The following is a 17,498-nucleotide window of genomic DNA, read 5'->3' as shown; positions in this document are numbered from 1 at the left end:
ATTTTGCTATATTTTTTTTGTTAATTTTTTAGAAATACAAAAAAGGCCACCAAGTCACCAACAACACTTGTAGTTATATATTATGATATTATATTATTTGGCAAAATATTTATCTCTCAATTATCAATTTTATGGAGTCTTGAACTTTTGACATTGAGTATTTGTAAAACTATATCATAAAAATGTGAGACATTAATTACATTGTCATTTAAACACTATCATCGAAAATTATATTAAGTATGATATAATATAATATTTATATGTTATGTTATTGTGTATAAATCTCAATATGTTAACCCTCAACCCTAACCGAACCCATTTAATAAACGTGTTGAGTTTTAGAATTTGAACCCAACCCAAATATTATTCATTTCATGTGAGGTTGACATGTCAACGTGGTACTATATGTTATAAGTTACATGGTAAATGAAAATGCACCAGGCAACAGCCAATGTATTTTTTACATACCATGAGTTAAAGATTCGGGACACATGCATGTGAGACTTACCGTTTTGTGTGCATTTTCATCAAAATACTAAATTATAGATTCTTTATACATTTAATTTGATCTAGATTTACCTGTTTATGCGGATCTAAGGTTGCAAATAGCAATATATATATATATATAGAATTTAATATACTTAGCTATTGTTGTTATGTTTAAAAAAGTAAGGCTGATGCAAAGTCTTGTCAGCATAGGGTGGTCAGAACTTAGGAAGGTTCTGCGACTGTTCAAACATAGTCATGTCGCATAATGGCGTAAATGGCATGCCCTTGTTAGTGCAGTGGGTGAATGCAAGGTTGGCGGATGGTTGGAAATCGTCTACATGTCAAATCCCTGCATAAATAGAGGAAATCACTCGAGCAGGTGAACAATGGAACGCAAAGAAGGATTTGCACGGTACCCATTGAGTTACATATTTAGTAATCATTACCTTGATTCATCCCACTATAAATAGAAGTCTTCTCTCTCATTTGCGGGATTAACTAATTTCACTCTAGAATAGCATATTCTCTCTCTCTCTCTCTCTCTCTCTCTCTCTCTTGTATTCTCTGAGCTGTAACTCAACTCACTGAATGCGAACCTGACTTTACTCTCATTAATACAATATCAGTTGACGTAAGATTCGCCTTTGAGCATTCGAACTACTTTAAACACTGCTCTTCACCCTTTATTTAACTAAATACTCTCATATCACGTGTGACTTCTAAACCTACTTAACATTTCTCACGTATAAATAGTTAGTGTAGAAATCAATCATTGATAATTGTCATACAGATATTGCAAGCTGACTAAGTTGTCCAACCGATAATTAAATTGGTCAGTCCAGTTGTACTTTGAAAACGAATGTCTAAATTCACCGAGTGTTGACCTTGAGTAACCAGCCACATTATTTTTTTAATGGTTGGTCAGTCCAGTTGGACTTTGAAAACCAATGGCCCGAGTGAGTAACCTGCTACATTATTTTTTTAATGGTAGGTTTTGATGACATGAATGGCAAAGCACAATGATGCTTAACTAAGTTGAATCTAACTAGCTTCGTCTCTAAGAGAAACCATGGATTCCCCTCATGATAAACGTCCTATGTCTTTATCCACAAATCTCTTCTTCTTATTCCTTCTACTATCCACAAATCTCCTCACCTTGTTCCTTTCATCAACCTTTTACTCATCATGCTCCCTCTCAACCCCCACCACCACCCTTTCCTCCCATATCCCTCCACCTACTACCACTTCCAACCTTCCATCAGAGTTCCTTGCCTTCACTTCTGGCCAACTCCTCCCTTTCGGTTTCAACACTAACTTTGATTCCGACACCGTCTACCCTCCCGTTGGCAGCTCATGCACTCAATTCCCCAACGAACTCAATCCATATATGTCATATAAAGTCAACGGCTCATGCCCGGACGATGAGCTCCTCGCCCAAAAACTCCTCCTCAAGGGCTGCGAGCCCCTCCCCCGCCGCCGCTGCCGGCCCGCAGCACCGCCCTCTTACGTAGAACCCTACCCTCTCCCTACCAGCCTATGGACCACACCCTCCGATTCATCAGTCGTTTGGACAGCATACACATGCAAGAACTACAATTGTCTCATCAACAGACGCACACAAAAGGGTTTTGACGATTGTAAAGACTGTTTTGACCTTGAAGGCAGAGAGAAAACTCGTTGGTCATCAGATAAAAGCAGTAATGGAGGACTTGATTTCACCATTGATGAAGTATTGGCAACAAAGAAACCGGGCACCATTCGAATAGGGCTCGACATTGGCGGTGGCGTTGCCACTTTTGCGGTAAGAATGATGGCGAGGAACATCACAATCGTCACAAGTTCAATGAATTTGAACGGTCCTTTCAATAATTTTATTGCTTCAAGAGGGGTGGTGCCTTTGTATATAAGTATTTCACAGAGGCTTCCATTTTTTGATAACACATTGGATATTGTTCATTCTATGCACGTTTTGAGCAATTGGATTCCTACGACATTGTTACATTTTTTGATGTTTGATATATATAGAGTTCTGAGGCCAGGTGGGTTGTTCTGGTTGGACCATTTCTTCTGTGTGGGTGAGCAGTTGGAGGAGGTTTACACGCCGCTGATTGAAAGCATTGGATTCAACAAGTTGAAATGGGCGGTTGGGAGGAAGCTTGATCGAGGACCAGAGCTTCGAGAGATGTATCTTTCAGCTTTGCTGGAGAAGCCATTGAATAACTCTTATTAGAGATTAAATTCACAAGGTTTTTTATTTTTCTTAATGGCACGGTGATTTAATATATTACACAAAGTACGATAAAATCCTTAAATTTTGTGATAATATGTTCAAGATCATCGAGTACATGCTAGGGTCTGTAATGAGGACATCGGTTAAGGTTTTTCTAGTGAGGTCAACCCAGGCTGAGTTCAGTAGGCCTTTTGTAGTGAAGTCAATCCGGCCTGTTACAGCATATTGGGCCTCCATGGTCAAGTTAATCAATATTTTTTATATATATTCTTTTTAGATTTAGATTTATGATTATATTCTTTATAACTTTAATAACATATTTTTATAAAACAAAGAAATATATTGAACTAAAAAAAAAATTATTTCAATGATTTGGAAGATTTGGAGTTAGAGTTTATGATTAAGAATTAAAGGTTAAAGGTGAAAAGAAAAAAAGCATATGAATGTATTAGAAATTATTATGTCATTTCTAATAATTTTCATTAAGTTAAAATTTTCAAAATGAAGAATATTGATAGGGACTAAAATTCACTTCTTTTAGTCAGATTACACCAGTCACCACATATGATTGAACATATAGGAAAGAAAACAGGAAATAAATATTTAATATTCTATTGAACGTGACAGTTGACTGATATTTCATGTTCATTCTACCTGCTGTAGATATACATATGTTTTCCATAAAATAAAAGTTAGTCAATTTTCTTTAATACAATATCAATTTTACCGTTTCCAAATTAAGAAATATAAGAAATCATTGACAAAGTGAGATCAATTAAATAAAAACAATCACAGCAGGTAGAAATAAACCCAAAATTCTTTATGAATATAATGAATCCATGTCTTCAGAGTTTGAAATTACAATTTGAGATACTGTACAAAAAAGTATGTGAAAATTACAAAGTAAAACAAAATGATTCACAAAAGTATCTCAAAAGCCCAACAAAATGATTCACAAAAGTATCTCAAAAGCCCCATCTCCAAAATGACATGGGGCTGAGCTTATTATTAAGAATGATGATGAGATGCTGCAAATGAAGAAGTGCAGCAGCCAGCGCATACAAACAGCACAAAGTAAAACAATTGCAGCAGCCAGCGCATACAAACAGCACAAAGTAAAACAAAATGATTCACAAAAGCATCTCATCATCATTCTTAATAATAAGCTCAGCCCCATGTCCAAATTCAGATTCAGAAGCCAAAAACAAATCATTGGTGCTCTCAAACTCATACTCATACCGTGATTGAGTTGTTGTTGATGCTGCAAATGAAGAAGTGCAGCAGCCAGGGCATACAAACAGCAATGGCACTGTCTCTGAATCCTGAATCCCATGGCAGCGTGTGTGTTGCCAAACCTCACAAATGTCACATGCTACCATTCTTTCTCCATCATCATCTTCAGCCCCACATTCACATTTCACCTTCCAATTCTCATCTCCTCCTTCATACTTATACTTTGACTCCAAATCTATCCCATCTCCTCTCACACTAATTTCAGCACCCGACTCTATTGCTCCAAATACAACTTCTCCATCCTCCATTCCTGGAATGTTTTCGATATCTGTCACCACTAGTTTCTCCATGATGCAGTACGTATCTCTCAGTGCTGTTTGAACGGCTTTCTTCAGCTCCAGAATCGTCGCATGCAATGGAACCATTACCAGCTCCCCAGGTGTTAAATCGGATTTTTCGTCGATAGAATTTGGTATTATTTGGCACATAAATCTCAATACCTGGTCTTGTTCATCCTTAAAAGGCCATTCCTTTACAAAGTATTTGCTATCAAGAACTACTTGGCTTGCCAAACCCACCAGTTTCGATCCCGGGTAATTCAAAAGCACATTCCTGTACAAATACACAACTTCACTGCTAACATCAGCTCCATGCTCTATAGTTGGTGGTAGTAGGTGGTGTCTGAGTATTTCTGGTTCTGGCTCAAAGGCTTCAAGTTCTTCACCATTACCAAGCTCATGAATTGTGTATTCTAATAACCGAGTTCTTGGATTCACTGCACGATACACAATATGATCTCCAACAATTACATTGTTCATAGATTTCAATACATAATCAAGTAAACCAGTGTCCCCAATTTGCATCCTGGCTGCATCTCTTAATTCTTGTCGACTCATCCCACCGCGACCAAACTCCTCTGCTTTCTTTTCTAACAATGCATTCACAATCACTTTTGCTGAAGATTCTAGTCTTCTTGCAGACCATCTACTATCCATATTAGCAATCAAATTAGTAAACTTTCTGTAGTTTGAAGACTTATCCTTAACTAGAGACTTATTCCTCAGGGATGCCCTCATTGAAGGTTTTGAGATAGACAATGAAGGGGCATTGTTTGCCATGATTGGTTTCTTCTGAGTAGAAGTACAAGACTTGAAAGTTAACATAAACCTGAGAAGATCTTTCAGTGTGATCAATTGGGTTTCACTCATATCTCTGTAGCAGTGAATTATTTGCTTAATTTGTCTCCACTTATTGGTGTCTCGAAAATCTTGCATGATATTATCAAGTTCCAAAGAGCTAAGGATTTCAATTGCTCTGTTGTAATTGTGCTCTGCAACTCCAAAGCTTCCACGGTAGAATCTGTATCCCCATCTACCAAACCATGGATGCCCATATGCAACTCCATGGAGTAGGCGAAGATCCATGGACTTCTTCTTTGACACATCTTCAACGGTGATTTTCCTGCCATAAGTAACATTTGTTAATGTTCACAAACACAAAGAAACTCAATCAATATGGGAGTTTAGATTACCTGGCCTGAAGAATTGTACAAATTCGGTCCCAGAGGTCCATAATTTCTCTTCCACAAAGATACTTACAACCTCCTTCAATCCCATTAATGCAGAGCAAATGACCAAATCCATTACAATGAATTAAACCATGCAAGAGATGATTGTGTACACGGAAAACGTCATCCTTCAAATGCTTGTTCCAGTGATAATCATTTGGTATAATCACATGATACTTCCGTTTGGACACAAAGTGATTACTCCAACCTAACCACAACGAAACTTCAAATTCTCAATCAAACCAAAACAACAGCAAATCGAACACAGAATTGCAGAGTATTCACATCCAAAACTAAAACCCACAATCTAAAACACAAATACTAAGCCTAAGATCTCCAAATTAACACAAAACCCCATTTAGTAAATGAGTCCAAATATGAAAAGTAATAACAAACGAATGAAAAAAGGAAGAACCCACTTAGTAAATTCAAGAACAAAAAAATAGAGGGCTAACCGGTGCATTTGCAGTGATCACAAAAGGAGTGAGGAGAGTGCGCTACAGTGTCTTCAATGGTGTAAAGAGGGATAACAAAATTGGAGGACTCGTGAACAAGAAGAATACACCAAATGGGCATGCCTTCAACACTGTAGTCTTGAAGCTCACCACATTGTTGCAGAAAGAGACGAATATTATCACGAAAAGGACCCGTGGGAGTAATGGGGCAACCTGAGTCGCCAAAAGTGTGGAAGCCAAACAATTTCGGCGTTTTCTTTCTCTTCCGGAAGGATTCAAGAATTGGGATCGACATTCTTTAACCTAGTGAAGCTTCTTCTTTGAGTTGGAGTGTTTGATTCTTGAATTTGTTTTAGTTTTCTTTAACTGAATTTGTTGGGGATGTTAGGGTTTTCAGAAGGTTTGTTACAGAGTGTGGTTACTGGTTAGCCGTTGGGTTCTGGCAATTTTGCCCGCTCAAAATCAAATGAAGAAGGTTGGTGACGTGGACTTGCAAACAGTTTGTGAGTTTTTTCTTCAATTAAATATCTTTAAACTACTTTTGTTTAAATCAATAACTAAGTCATTTAGTCCTTTCCACTTTTACCCTTATTTTTACTTAATAATTTGGAACCTTATCAAAATTGAACTCCTGAAACTGATCTAATTTGGTTTTTCTATTATTTTTACTTAATAATTTAGAACTTTATCAAAATTGAACTCCTGAAACTGATCTAACTTGGTTTTTCTAGAAAAAAAGAAATAACTACATGTTCCCACCCAAGGTTTGGCGAAACAACACTTTTCCACAATTCAAGTTTCAAAATAACACTTTCCCATCATTCATTAGGTTATATTATGTTTTCTGTTAATATTTTACTGAAAAGATAAAAATACCCTTAAATATTTGACTTTATAAAATTTTTATTATTTTTTAATTAGCCAAAAAGTCAAATATTTAAAAAGTCAAAAAAGAAAAAATAATTAGCACCACCTAAAAAATTTAAGAGTAATACTATGAAATTGTTTAAAGTAAAGTGACTTTTATATTTGTTTATTTATAATATCATCAATATCTCATCATTATTATTCAATAACCTACTAAATTTATAATGTTTTTCATAACATAATGTTTTCATTTTTACTAATTAACATAGAAAATCGATATTCCTAATTAATTAAATAAACAAAGGAAAAATAAGATATCTATACACTTAAACTAATAAATAATCGAGTAAAAACTTTCACTTAACTAAATTTTAATTTATAATAAACTATTTAAGGGTGTTTTTGTCTTTTTAGTCAAACACTAACTGAATATGACAAATAGTGGAAAAGTGTTATTTTGAAACTTGACAGGTGGGAAAGTGTCGTTTTGCCGAACCTTAGGTGGGAAAATGTGGTTCTCTCCCCCCCCCCCAAAAAAAAAAAAAAAAAAAAAGATTTGTAAATAAAAGATTTGACACATTGTTGTGGAAGGGAGATCATCATCCATTAAATTAAAATCAAAAGTCATCAGCAAGTGTATATAATAGAGTAATACTATACATACATCATTTTCACACAACATTATGTAGCAAGATATGATTAGCTAATTTAAAGTTAAAATTAAACGTCACTCAATCATATCTTGCCACATAATGTTGTATGAGAATGATGTATGTGTAGTATTATTCGTATATAATATCAATAACACTACACAAACATCACTCCCTTACAGCATCCCCTTACAACATGACATGGCAGCTGACGTGGCAAATGCCACCTCATCTGCCACCTCATCCAGATGTCATGTCATTTCCCTCCAAAAATTTTAAAAAAAAAAAATTTCTTATAATCACAAATTCCAAATTTTATCTTTCCGGAATCCAAATCCTAAATCAATTTCATTTTCACTCAAATTCGAACCCTAAAGTTTTTCCCAGATTTCCTTTCAATTTTTAGAACCCTAGCCACCATATTCCCCAATCTCAGGCAAAACGTAGTCGCCACCACAACCGCACTAGGTCGACCTCTGCACCAGCTCCGTTGGGTATTCATCTATCAGGTCTATAGAATTTCGACCACCTTGATTGTGTTGACCACTCTGGTTTCCTCCATCACCTTCTCTACTCTTCCATCAACGACCTCCTGAGGAGCAATTTTGGCCTTCTCACTTTTCCTCTCACTGCTCCCTTTCATCCATATGTCCATCATATCCCTTATTTCTCTCTCTGTCTCTATCTCTTTTATTTTCTTAATTTTGATAGGATTAAGAAAATAAAAGAGACAATAAAAAATGAGTGGCGAAAGACTACAGCTTCTCAAATTCACAAAGTGGAGAAAGACTTTCTCCCTTTCCTCTCACTGCTCCCTTTCATCCGTATGTCCATCATATCCCTTATTTCTCTCTCTATCTCTGTCTCTTTTTTTTTCTTAATTCTGATAGGATTAAGAAAATAAAATAGACAGTCAAAAATGAGTGGCAAAAGACTGCAGCTTCTCAAATTCACAGAGTGTAGAAAGACTTTCTCCCTTTCCTCTCACTGCTGCAGTCTTTCGCCACTCACAGTTTGTCTCTGTCTCTTTTATTTTCTTAATTGTGAATTTCAAAATTTGTCTCCACCTCATTTTTTACTGTGAGAAATATTGCACAAATCAGAATTTGTGCAGTCATTTGTGCAGTCTTTCTCACAGTAAAAAATGAGGTGGGCACAAATTTTGAAATGAATTTGTGCAGTCTTTCTCCATTTTGTGAATTTGAGAAGCTGCAAAAAAGTTGTTGTTTAGGACGGAGCTAATTTGTGCAGTCTTACGCCACTGGATGGAATACAGGAATAACATGCTTATTGATTCGTTTGGAGTTTGGAATGGATGGCAACATGTTCGTGCTTTCCCGTTTTCATTACTCCTTTTTTTCAAATTGAACTTCATTCCCTTAAGAGTTTAACGAAATTTATGATATGATAATGCATTTGGACCGTTGATATTAATATGCAATTTTATGCTACTTTTTCTTGTGATTTGAATTACTCTCGCAATGAATGAATGGGAGCTAATTGGAGTAAGTTGATGATGGGTACGGTAGATAGCATGCATGCATGTTTGTGACATATATGAAAACAGGAAAGCACGAACATATTGAGTGAACTATTTTTGTTTATTTAGCTAATTATAGGTTTTATTTTTTGAAGCAGATTTTTAGTACTAACCGAATTTTTTATTAACTCTGCCACCACCACCAACCTCAACCGCACCACGACTACTCCCAACCACACCACCATCGTAAACTGTCATCATTTGCTCTTCTTCTTCCACCACCACTCTCAAAGATGGAAGAGTGCAGTCAAAAAATTCAGAGAACTATTCTGCTCAATTCAATGTCATAGAGGTAATTTAGTCTTTGCAATCTCTTTTTATTCGTTAATATGAATTTAATTTAATTTAATATTATTTATACCCTTTTTTAAGTATGATTATATTCTAATTCTGGTTATTATAATATCAATAAATTAGGATAATCACTTTCAAGAAATAGAAGATACAAGAAACGCAGAAGAGGATTGGGAGCCTAAGCTTGGAATGGTTTTTGATTCATTTGATGAGCTTTTACAATACTACAAAAGCTATGGGAGCAAAAGAGGTTTTGAAGCTATTATAAGATCTTCAAGGAAAGGAGATGATGGAGAGTTGAGATATGCAACCTTGGCTTGTTCTTGTAGCGGGAAGTGGAACAGTAACTCTAGAAATGCCTTTAAAATGCATCCGGTGACAAAAACTGATTGTAAGGCTCACATTACTGCATCTCTACATTCTAATGGAAAATGGAAAATATTGTCAATTGTCATTGATCATAACCATGAACTTAGTAGTCCTGGAAAAACAAGATATTTTAAGAGCAATCGAATTATACAACCGTATGTGAAAAGGAAGATTGAATTGAATGACAAGGCTGGAATTAGACCAAACAAGAACTTCAATTCCTTGTTAGTTGAAGCTGGTAGTGGTGAGAATTTGCCTTTCCTACAAAAAGATTGTAGAAACTACATTGAAAAAGTTAGGAGGCTACGACTTGGTCTTGGAGATGCTTCTGCAATCCAAAAATATTTTCTGAAAATGCAAAATGAGAATTTAAATTTCTTCTACATAATGGATGTAGATGAAGATGGTCGATTAAAGAATATTTTATGGGTGGACGCAGGAAGTAGGGCTGCATTTAAAGAATTTGGTGACGTTGTGACATTCGACACTACATATTTGACTAACAAGTATGATATGCCATTTGGTGCTTTTGTCGGAGTTGATCATCATGACCATTCGATACTGTTAGGTTGTGGGTTAATCTCCAATGAGGACACAGAGACGTTTGTTTGGCTATTTCAATCTTGGCTTGTATGTATGTTGAATTGTGCTCTCAAGACAATAATCACTGATCAAGATAAGACAATGCAAAATGCAATCGAGATTGTGTTCCCTAGCACACGACATAGATGGTGTTTGTGGCATATAATGAAAGTTAAGAGGTTATAGTCAATATGAATGTATTAAATTTTCTTTACAAAATGTCGTGTATGATTCATTGACAGGTGAGGAGTTTGAAGAACGGTGGAATATGTTCATTGATAAATACAACCTTCATGATAATGGTTGGTTGCTCGGATTGTATAATGAAAGACGACGTTGGGTGCCGGCTTTAGTTAAAGACACTTTCTGGGTAGGTATGTCTACTACTCAACACAGTGAAAGTATGCATGCATTCTTTAATGGATATGTTAATTCAAAAACCACTTTAAAACAGTTTGTGGAGCAATATGAGAATGCATAGCGGGATAAAGTAGAAAAAGAAAGGGCGGCTGATTTTAAATCTTTTAGATTATGGATCCCTTGCATAACGACTTATGCTATTGAGAAACAATTTCAAGATTCTTATACCATTGTGAAATTCAAAGAGTTTCAACGAGAACTAGCGGCTAAGATCTATTGTGATTTATCTTCTTTCAAAGAGACTGATTCCTGTATGGAATTTATAATAGAAGAAGATGTTGTGGTTGGAGAGACTCACCGTCGTGTTCCTTTTGTGGTTTGCTTTGATGAAGCAACTTGTGACGTTCGATGCAATTGTCGATTGTTTGAGTTTAGAGGAATTTTATGTTAGCATGCAATTATGGTGTTGATTCGTAGGCAAACTTATAATGTACCAGAAAAGTACATTTTAAAGCGGTGGAGTAAAAATATAAACAGATGTCATACCAAGCATACCAAGGTTAGGATAAGTTACAATAGTTGGAGCACCACCCTTGAAGGACAACGATTTGATCAGATGTGTAATTTATTCTCTACGGTAGCAGATTCGACATCAAGCAATGAGGATGATTGTAATATGGTGATAGAAATGATCAACGATATGAAGAACAAATTGACGTCGAATAAAAGTGTTGGTGGGATTGGTAAAAGACTAAATGTGTCAACTAGTAGTAGAACGAATTGTGAAGGTGTTGATGATACTACTAAAGAGGGGAGCAGTAACATTCTTACTCCATGGGCTATGCGAAGCAAAGGTCGTCCTCCATTAAAAAGAAAGCAATTAAAGCTTGAACAAATTGTTCGTAAAGTAAAAGAGAAGAAATTGCGAAAGCAATAAATTGATGAAAAAAGCTTGAAGGTGAAAATTTAGTAATTATCAATTTTGTTGCCTATTTTATTATTCTTTTTTTCTATTTATTGATAACTAACACAACTTGTGTTATATGATTGTAGGAATGCTAGATTATGGTGGTCTTTGGTGCTGTGTAGTGTTTTTGCTTTGTAGGTAGGATGCATGAGCCTATTTTTTGATGGCTTTTGTTGGCTCCTTTTGTATAGAGTTGATAGGGTCTATTGTGTATAGGAATTGTTTATCCTTCCTTGCCCTTTTCTTTTTTGTTTCATTCTCCATGGGCATATCTATTGTGTAAAAGGATTGTTTATCCTTCCTTGCCCTTTCTTTTTTGTTTCATTCTCCTTGGGTATGCCTAAGGTGATTGCTCTTAAGGGGAGTCCCCTTTGTTGACTATTATTCTTTTATTCCTTATAAAATTACCAGGATTACCAAAACAAAAAAAACAAAAAAAGTTAAGCAATGTATTTGATTTTGTTAAATGTTCAATGTGGATCTTGATTCTTATTTTGTTTTTTGTTTTTTTTTTTCTTTGATTTGTGATGCTGTAATTATGGGGTTATGGCCTGCAATTGCCTGATCTTTTGGAGTTGACTGATCTTGGATTTTGTTAAATGTTTAATGTTCAAGTATTGATCTTGTGGGGCAGGTAAGTTATTTATTACTGTGTTGATGCTTAAGTTGATGTTTCATTGTTCTTCATAATTTTGACATTTCGAACAAGACTTTCAGGTTCCAATGCCTTTGCATGTGCATTCCTAGGTTTACAAAGTCAGACATTTGGTCAAAGTGGAAGTCAAGCCAGATTTTGTCCTTAGTGCTGAGAAGGAACTTGGTATCATTGCTGGTCTTCAAGATTGAGTGGCACAAGTCTATGGTGGCCTTGTTTACATGGTATGTGATGTTCATGCATATATGTTCAAATGCTCATAAATCTGATGCATGTCTTTTTATTTATAATCTGATGCATATATGTTCAGTGCTGAGAAGGAATTCTAGTTTTCCATGTATTTTCTTTTCTATTTATAATCTGATGCATGTCTTTTTTCTATTTATAATCTGATGGTTGTCTTTTTTCTGTTGCAGTCTTTCTCAGTTTGCTGGGTGGGAAGCTTGGGCAGTTTCTGCTGCAGCTGTAAAATTTGAGAAGTTGCAATCTTTCTCCAGTTTGTGCAGAATTTGAAAAAATCAGAATTTGTGCAGTTTTTCTCCACTTTGTGAATTTGAGAAGCTGCAGAAAAGTTGTTGTTTAGGATGTTAGGATGGAGCTTGTTAAATTGGACTTATTGTTTAGGATGTTAGGATGGAATAGGTTGTTTAGGATGAAACTGGAGAAAAAATCAGTTGTGGAGATATCATGAACTTTTATTTTCTTTCATGTGAATAAATATGGTTTTCATGTATTTGCACATGATCAGTAATACAATTCACATTTGTTTTTTCTATTTGTTCTTTTTTGTGCCAAAGATAAGCCAGCTCTTCCTCTAGAAACTGTGATGGTAGAAATAATGTATCATCTGCTTTTAGTTAATTGCAAACATTAAAAATCCAGGTTTCTTTTTTTTTTTTTTTTAGGTAAACCTGTTAATTTTATTAAAAAATAAAAGATTTACATCCTAAAAATCGCACTTCCTTTTACACAGGCAAGGACCTTGGACATGCCCAAGAGACCAAACTACACAAAAAGAAACAAGAGCAACCAAGTATATACAATCCTTATACACAAATAGTAAGACTACACAAGACAACCAAACTGAAGCCTTCACGCAGAAACTGCAGAAAATGCAGCAATCACGCTGCACCTCCATACATACCACTATCCAGATCACTACTTCAATTCAAGCACACACCACCCTGCACATACTGCCCAAGACTCCTGGAAACTGCATAAACAAACTACAACCTGCACACCTACTCAATCTACACAGTGCAAAAACTACAACATGCCCAGGCTTCTTATCCAATACCCACCAATCTACACCAGCTGCACAGAAATCATGGCCTCACATAAAATGCAGAAATCTAAAGCAACAATGCATAGCCACAGTAACTACCTGACAATCCAGCTGAAGCTTGGGCTGCCTCCATTACCTATTGAGACCAAACCAATTATATTAAGAACTATCACAAGCTTTAAAGTAACAATTCTAAAATCTAAGCTCCATGCAAATGTTCAAAAAGATGTTGACAGACATACCAGCTGCAAATTTAAAGCAAAAGAAACACAATGATGCATTTTTTATTGGGATCAAGTCTCAATAAACAAGTTATGCGGTTTAAAAACAATAACAATATACAGTTTAAAAATGAAAAATAAAAAATAAATGCTTCAGTATAGAGATTTATATATTTAATAAATAGTCCCCACCTTGGCTTAGCCTTCTAGCTCAAATCCATCATTATGATGAACTGTGAGTTTCTTAGATCACAATTAATCATAATTAGTCAAGCATTTTGCTGCTTCACTAATTCCTTACATTTGTTTCTATCTCCTTGATAGACTTGAATGCTACAGGCAAAAGTCAATATCGTATTCTTTAATGAGATTACCCGAAGCCATAATATTGAACAAGATTTTACCCTTCGACTTTCTAAGCATATCAAGAAGTCTATGACAACAGAAGAAAATAAATATGAAGCAAATGACATCCCCATAAGTTCAACTATTGAGGCAAATCATGGAAAGTTGAATTCATCAGATAGCACCGACTAACTAGTAACTAAACCAATCAGCATGCAGCAAAAAACATATCCAGTGACTAACATTTAGGTTAGCAATAATTCAATAAAAAATCAGAAATAAATACCTGCACACCACCACCTAGACCATTTGTTTCTATATCATTGCTGGTTATCTGATTCACATCATCAAGCTTCGAATCAAGCTCAGGTTTATCATTTTTCTGATGGGTATCAGTGGCAGGTGGGTTTTCCCCATCTTCATTTATTTGCTTTTCCTATATTTATTCATATAAACTTCAATATCAATTAACGAAACACAAACATTTGATAAAGGAGTATGCTTTGTAGGGCCAAAACCAAGCCCCAAGACCAAATTCAAAATAGTTGCTTAAAAAAACAATAACCATACAAATGCATTTCATCTACATCGAATCTTAACAAAAAAAATTTGAACATTCAAAGAAAAAATCACCTTATCATTATTGCTATTTGGTTCTCTATCTGTCCTAGTTACTCTACAAACAATCTCTTTCTTCTTCCTGCAAAATATACATTAAACATAGTACTTCATTACTTGGGAAACCAAAAAAATAAATAAATTAAGAAACAAAACAAACTAAAAATGTTACCTTGAAAAAAACTTACAAAACGACAGCGTTCCACGCGAGGAACATGTAAAGAAGCTAAAAATGGTTGAAGACGAACATGGCAGCAAGAACTACACTGGCAGCAAACTCAAGTTCCCGCGAAAACTTGCTGTGAAATTCGCGTTTCTAATTGAAAAACCAAAAGCTTTAGTTGGATTGAAGCAACATTGAAAAGCTCGGAGATCTTAAGGTTTTCGGGTGTAAATTTGGAGATTTTTTTTAAATCTTATCTTGACACTGGACAACATTTCGAGAGTCCATGAAGATAAGGGGGAGAGGACGAGCTAGAAGGGAAAGAGGGCTCAAGTGGTGGCAGGAGAGGCCGCGAGAGAGAGAGGAAAGGATATTTGAACTTTAGGGTTTGCAAATGAATTTTGGGATTAAGATTTGATTCATGGGTAACGCTAAATTTTGAAATTTAGGGTTAGAGAAATTTTTTTTTTTTTTTTTTTTTTTTTGGGAGTGACTTGGCATCTGGATGACGTGGCAGATGAGGTGGCATCTGCCACGTCAGCTGCCATGTCATGTTGTAAGGGGCTGTTGTAAGGGAGTGATGTTTGTGTAGTGTTATATGTAGATTAAATTTATGAGGACTGCTGTTTGACTCTTAGAGTTAACTGGTTACTTGGTAAACCCATTAAATTTATGAGCTATTTTAGTGTAAAATGATAATTGATTGTTTCCACTTTTAGATATTAAGAATATTTATTTTATCTAAAATTCTTTAATAACACTACTTATGTAAATTCATTCAATCATACTAAATAACAGTGTTATTTAATAGATGAGTATACAATAGATAAGTATACATTCTGTTACGCCTAAAAAATCACACTGATGTCAGCACAACAAGTGCCTAAAAGACAAAGTGTACTAGCTGTCAAGCCCATACCGCCTCAAAGATATTTCATACCAACTCTATCTCATTTTAAGATAAGGACGAATGAGAGCTCTTCATGTGTCAAGACAACTTGCAAAAACACTCATTACATTGACCTCAAAGGTGTATAAATTGACACCTCTCTTCACGAAAAGAGGATGTTGGGCAGATGAGAGCTAGGCATAAATTTGAGCTTTATTATTGTTCTCTGTAAACAACTTATTTCTCCATCTTTGTACGCCTTACAGGCAATATCATAGAAATAGTCAGAGAATAATAAAATAACAGTGGACGTAGGATTCGCTTCGAGCATCCGAACCACTTTAAAAATCATCTCCCTTTTATTTACTTCATTTCCAGTTCCCGTGTAATTTCTAGGTCTGCTTAGCACTTTGCACATGCAAATAGTTAGTGTCAAAATCAAGTATCAACAGTTTGGCACTAGAGTCAAGGCATGATTCATATAAGCTCTCCATGTTTTTCCAGCAAGCCTCAAAATCTTCACGTCATCTGATGTGGAAATCTGAGCAGGATAAAGTCTAAATCTGGCAATGTGATAACGCAAAAGTTGTAGCCCTTCAAGTTAGCTTTTCGATGGTCTAAAAATCATCCCAATCTAAGGTCTAAAACTTAAGTTATCGTTAAAATACTAAAGCTTGCTCTGCATCAAAGCTCTCCGATCACGTGGCTAGATCACAGATCGTACACTCAGATCGCGCATTCAAGATCATTGAGATCACTCGCTCAGATAGCAGATCACACACTCAGATCATCTAAATCGCGTGTTCAAGATTGTTGAGATCATGCACTTAGATCATCCAGATCGCACGTTCAAGATCATTGAGATCACGCGTTCAGATCATTTAGATCATATGGCCAGATCGCAGATCGCACGCATCAGAGCTCTCCGATCGTAGATTGCACGCATCGGAGCTCTCCGATCGCATGGCCAGATCGTAAATCACACACTCAAACCGCTCTGATCTTCAACTTTAGATCTCTGATCTTTTGCTCTCCAATCGCATGGTCAGATCACTGATCTTCAGCTCTCAAATCGCGTGGTTAGATCGTAGAACGCACGCATTAGAGCTCTCGAATTGCATGGTTAGATCGTAGATCGCATGCTTAGATCGTTCTGATCTTCAACTCTCAGATAGTGTGACCAGATTGTAGATCACACACATCAGAGCTCTCTGACCATGTGGCTAGATCGTAGATCACATGCTCTGATCTTCAACTTCAGATCACTAATCTTTAGCTCTCCAATCGCGTGGTCAGATCGCCGATCGTACGTTCAGATCGCTGATCTTCAGCTTTCAAATCACATGGTCAGATCGCAGAACACACGCATTAGAGCTCTCGGATCGCATGGTCAGATCACCGATCACACGCTCAGATCGCCAGATTGCAGAACGCACGCTCATATCGCTTTGATCTTTAGCTTCATATCGCTGATCTTTAGCTCTCCAATCGTGTGGTCATATCACCGATCGCACGCTCAAAACGCTGATTTTCAACTCTCGGATTGTGTGGTCAGATCGCAGATTGCTCTAATATTCAGCTTCAGATCACTGATCTTTAGCTTCATATCGCGTGGCTAGATCGTAGATCGTACAGTCGGATTGCTTCGATCACGTGACCAAATCACTCTGATCTTTAGCTTTAGATCGCCGATCTTTAGCTTTAGATCGCCGATCTTTA

General features: G+C 36.0%; 3 protein-coding genes across 3 annotated transcripts; 2 read left to right on the top strand and 1 right to left on the bottom strand.

Moving 5' to 3' along the window:
• Positions 1–1,558: 1,558 nt before the first annotated feature.
• Positions 1,559–2,719, top strand: LOC116117973 (probable methyltransferase PMT15). The gene has a single exon (XM_031403951.1). The coding sequence runs from the start codon at positions 1,559–1,561 to the stop codon at positions 2,717–2,719; it is 1,161 nt and encodes a 386-aa protein (XP_031259811.1).
• A 1,130-nt stretch (positions 2,720–3,849) lies between these two features.
• On the bottom strand, positions 3,850–6,269 carry LOC116117976 (PHD finger protein MALE MEIOCYTE DEATH 1). The gene is made up of 3 exons (XM_031403955.1): positions 5,975–6,269; positions 5,484–5,727; positions 3,850–5,413 (listed from the first exon to the last, which is right to left on the bottom strand). The coding sequence occupies exons 1-3, from the start codon at positions 6,267–6,269 to the stop codon at positions 3,850–3,852; spliced, it is 2,103 nt and encodes a 700-aa protein (XP_031259815.1).
• A 2,703-nt stretch (positions 6,270–8,972) lies between these two features.
• Positions 8,973–11,573, top strand: LOC116117975 (protein FAR1-RELATED SEQUENCE 5-like). The gene is made up of 5 exons (XM_031403954.1): positions 8,973–8,996; positions 9,449–10,427; positions 10,519–10,646; positions 10,758–11,082; positions 11,281–11,573. Exons 1-5 carry the CDS (start codon positions 8,973–8,975, stop codon positions 11,571–11,573), a joined length of 1,749 nt encoding a protein of 582 aa, XP_031259814.1.
• The last annotated feature ends 5,925 nt before the right edge of the window (positions 11,574–17,498 follow it).

The sequence above is a fragment of the Pistacia vera genome, unplaced genomic scaffold (genome assembly GCF_008641045.1).
Source record: "Pistacia vera cultivar Batoury unplaced genomic scaffold, PisVer_v2 Contig829, whole genome shotgun sequence".
NCBI classification, from domain to species: domain Eukaryota; kingdom Viridiplantae; phylum Streptophyta; class Magnoliopsida; order Sapindales; family Anacardiaceae; genus Pistacia; species Pistacia vera.
The sequence above is the reverse complement of the archived record's forward strand: the minus strand, read 5'-3'. Positions and strand labels throughout refer to the sequence as shown.